General features: G+C 67.1%; 1 protein-coding gene across 1 annotated transcript in view; it reads left to right on the top strand.

Annotated features, from left to right (window-relative positions):
• Positions 1-210: 210 nt before the first annotated feature.
• MNEG_15067 (Eukaryotic translation initiation factor 3 subunit C) overlaps positions 211-2,568 on the top strand; it is a gene marked incomplete at both ends in the record, with an annotated part of 3,911 nt that continues 1,553 nt past the window's right edge. Inside the window, 6 exons of the mRNA XM_014036462.1 lie at positions 211-309; positions 518-580; positions 715-879; positions 1,280-1,434; positions 1,699-1,878; positions 2,264-2,354. Of these exons, the coding sequence (XP_013891916.1) occupies positions 211-309; positions 518-580; positions 715-879; positions 1,280-1,434; positions 1,699-1,878; positions 2,264-2,354 (753 nt within the window). The remainder of the gene's footprint in view (positions 310-517; positions 581-714; positions 880-1,279; positions 1,435-1,698; positions 1,879-2,263; positions 2,355-2,568) is intronic.

Here is a 2,568-nt window from a genome sequence, read left to right as displayed (position 1 = left end):
TGAAGGCCCGGCTGAGGCGGAGGAGAGCCGGGGCCGCTACGTCGCTGAGGGGGTCGAAGCGAGGGCGCACCTCGCGCGGCGCCGCCAGGTGGTGCTTGCCGCGCTCCCAGGCTGCGGCTTGAACTATGCTGCCCCGCGTCCTGCCTGTCGCCGCGACCCGCTGACGTGCCGCGCCGCGCCTCGACCCCGGCCCCGTCCCGCCCCCAGATCATGGTGCTGCTGCAGGACAACCCCAACATCGTGATGGACGAGACCTCGGACGCCAACGAGGAGAAGGCAGAGGCGCCCGAGGAGGGGGCGCTCACCAAGGTGCGGCAACAGAGGCTCGAGAAGGCGCTGCGGCCCAGCGGGGCCGCCGCATGGCGTCGATGCACGGCCGTGCCTCGTCGTGATGGCACACACAAAACACAGCACACTTGCTCGTACACACACATTAAACAAACTATTCTCTACCACACACTTCAACGCACACACCGTGATCACACAACCCCTGCGCGGCACTCGACCACCCTCACAGGTGTGGGGCAACCTGGTGGCGTTTGTGGAGCGACTGGATGACGAGCTGTTCAAGAGCCTGCAGGTGCGCGAGGGGGGGGGGATGCAGCAACAGCACGGCCCTTTTTGCGGCCGCCTCGCTCGGCCCCTCAGCGCGTCGGCACCCCCCGCCGCGCCCCCGGCTCGACCCCGCCGCACCCAACCGCCGCCGTCCGCCAGGTCATCGACCCGCACACCCACGAGTACATGAACCGGCTGCGCGACGAGCCCGTGCTGCTGGCGCTGTGCCAGAAGGTGCACGACTACCTGGGGCGCGTGGGGGACACGGGGTCGCAGTCCAAGGTGGCGCTGAGGCTGGTGGAGCACCTGTACTTCAAGCACCAGGTGGGAGGCGTGGGCGGGTGCTGGGGTATGTTATACAGCTGGGTTGGTTGTGTGTGCGTCTGTGCAGGGTTGTGGGTAAGGGCCCGGGGTCTGTGAGTTTCGCTTATTGTGTGTGTGTGTGTGTGTGTGAGAGTGTGTGTGTGTCCGCGTGCGTGTGTGCACTTGCCTGCACACGCGCAGACGGTGTTCTCTAGGCGCCTGGTCATTATGGGAGGTGGTGCAGCTGTGTTTCCAGTCGCCGTCCCTGGGTATGTGCGTGTGGGGGGGAGGGGGTTATGATCACAGGTATCACCAGGCGCAGGGCCCGTGGCAGTTGATGAGCCGCCACCCAGCGACGCGCGACAGCGTGCGAGACCCACGCCGGCTGACATGGCTGCGCCCCTATCGCGCCCACGCGCAGGGCGTGTACGACGCCATGAGGCGCCTGGCGCTGCAGCAGCAGCAGCAGCTGGCCGCGGAGGCGCAGGCCGCGGCGGCGGCGGCGGCCGGCGCGGAGGCCGAGGCGGAGCGCGTGGCGGCGGAGGGGCAGGACGAGGACGAGAGCCCCGCGGACAGGTGCGACCAATGCGAATCCCGCAGTCCCCTCTAGTTGGGGGGGGGGCAAAATGACGGAGGGCTTCAAATTGTAAGCCCTAGTCCACAGCACAACGTGCCACATGGGCGGCCCCAGCCATTCATGCCCTCCAGTTGTTTACGGGGCCGCATGTGTCGCGCGCGCCCCGTGACGCGACGGGTTTGGGGGGCGGGGCGCCGTGCTTCCGAACGCCCAGCATCCCAACTCCTTGCGCCGCCGCGGCCCCCTACCCCCTTGATTTTCAGGGCTGCCGCGAGCGCGGCCGCCGTGGCGAGCGCAGGCGAGGTGGTGGTGCTCAAGGTGCCCGCTGACTACACAATGGACGAGAGCGGGGAGCGCGCGCTGGCGGCGCTGGTGCGCGTCATCTTTGCGCACGGCGACGAGCGCACCAAGGCGCGCGCGATGCTGTGCCACATCTACCACAGGTGGGGGAATAAGGTGGCGTCCTTTCGTGTGTGTGTGTGTGTGTGTGTGTGTGTGTATGTGTGTGTGTGAGAGTGTCTATTTGTTTGTAGGGGCCAAGGGGGTTATCGGTTCCGGGCTGGCGTGATGGCCAGGTGGGCCAATCGCCGCGCGTGTAGTCGGCCGGGGCACGAGCAAGCGAGGTTGGAGAGAAAACGCGAGAGCGCGGCTTGGGCCGGCGCCCAGGTCAGCAGCCGGTGAACAGGTTGACTGTGGACAGCGCAGCGGCCATCACCGCCACGGCTCCCTTAGCCTTTGGTCAATGGTGACCTATGGAAATTAAGCAAGGGCCTCTTACCCGCGCGCTGATGTGGCATACGTCTTCCGCCCCCCCCCCCCCCTCCAAAGGGCGCTCCACGACGACTTCTACACGGCGCGCGACCTGCTGCTGATGAGCCACCTGCAGGACAGCGTCTCCAACACGGACATCTCCACGCAGGTGGGGGCGCGCCCGCGGCCGCCATCACTGTTTGTCCCTCCGCTCCCCGCGCCTCTCCACCACAACCGTCCGCGGCACTTGATGTTGGCTGTCCCTGAAGCCACACACTCTTCTAGACACGCCCGCATCTGATGCGCTTGCCGTTACGCCTGCAAAAACCACCTTCTTTCGCCCACCCCCACCCCGTCCCCTCTCCACCTGCCCTCACCCCGGC

Source organism: Monoraphidium neglectum (assembly GCF_000611645.1).
Source record: "Monoraphidium neglectum strain SAG 48.87 unplaced genomic scaffold scaffold04999, whole genome shotgun sequence".
In the NCBI taxonomy this organism is placed as follows: Eukaryota; Viridiplantae; Chlorophyta; class Chlorophyceae; order Sphaeropleales; family Selenastraceae; genus Monoraphidium; species Monoraphidium neglectum.
This window is presented reverse-complemented; position numbering and strand designations above follow the sequence as displayed.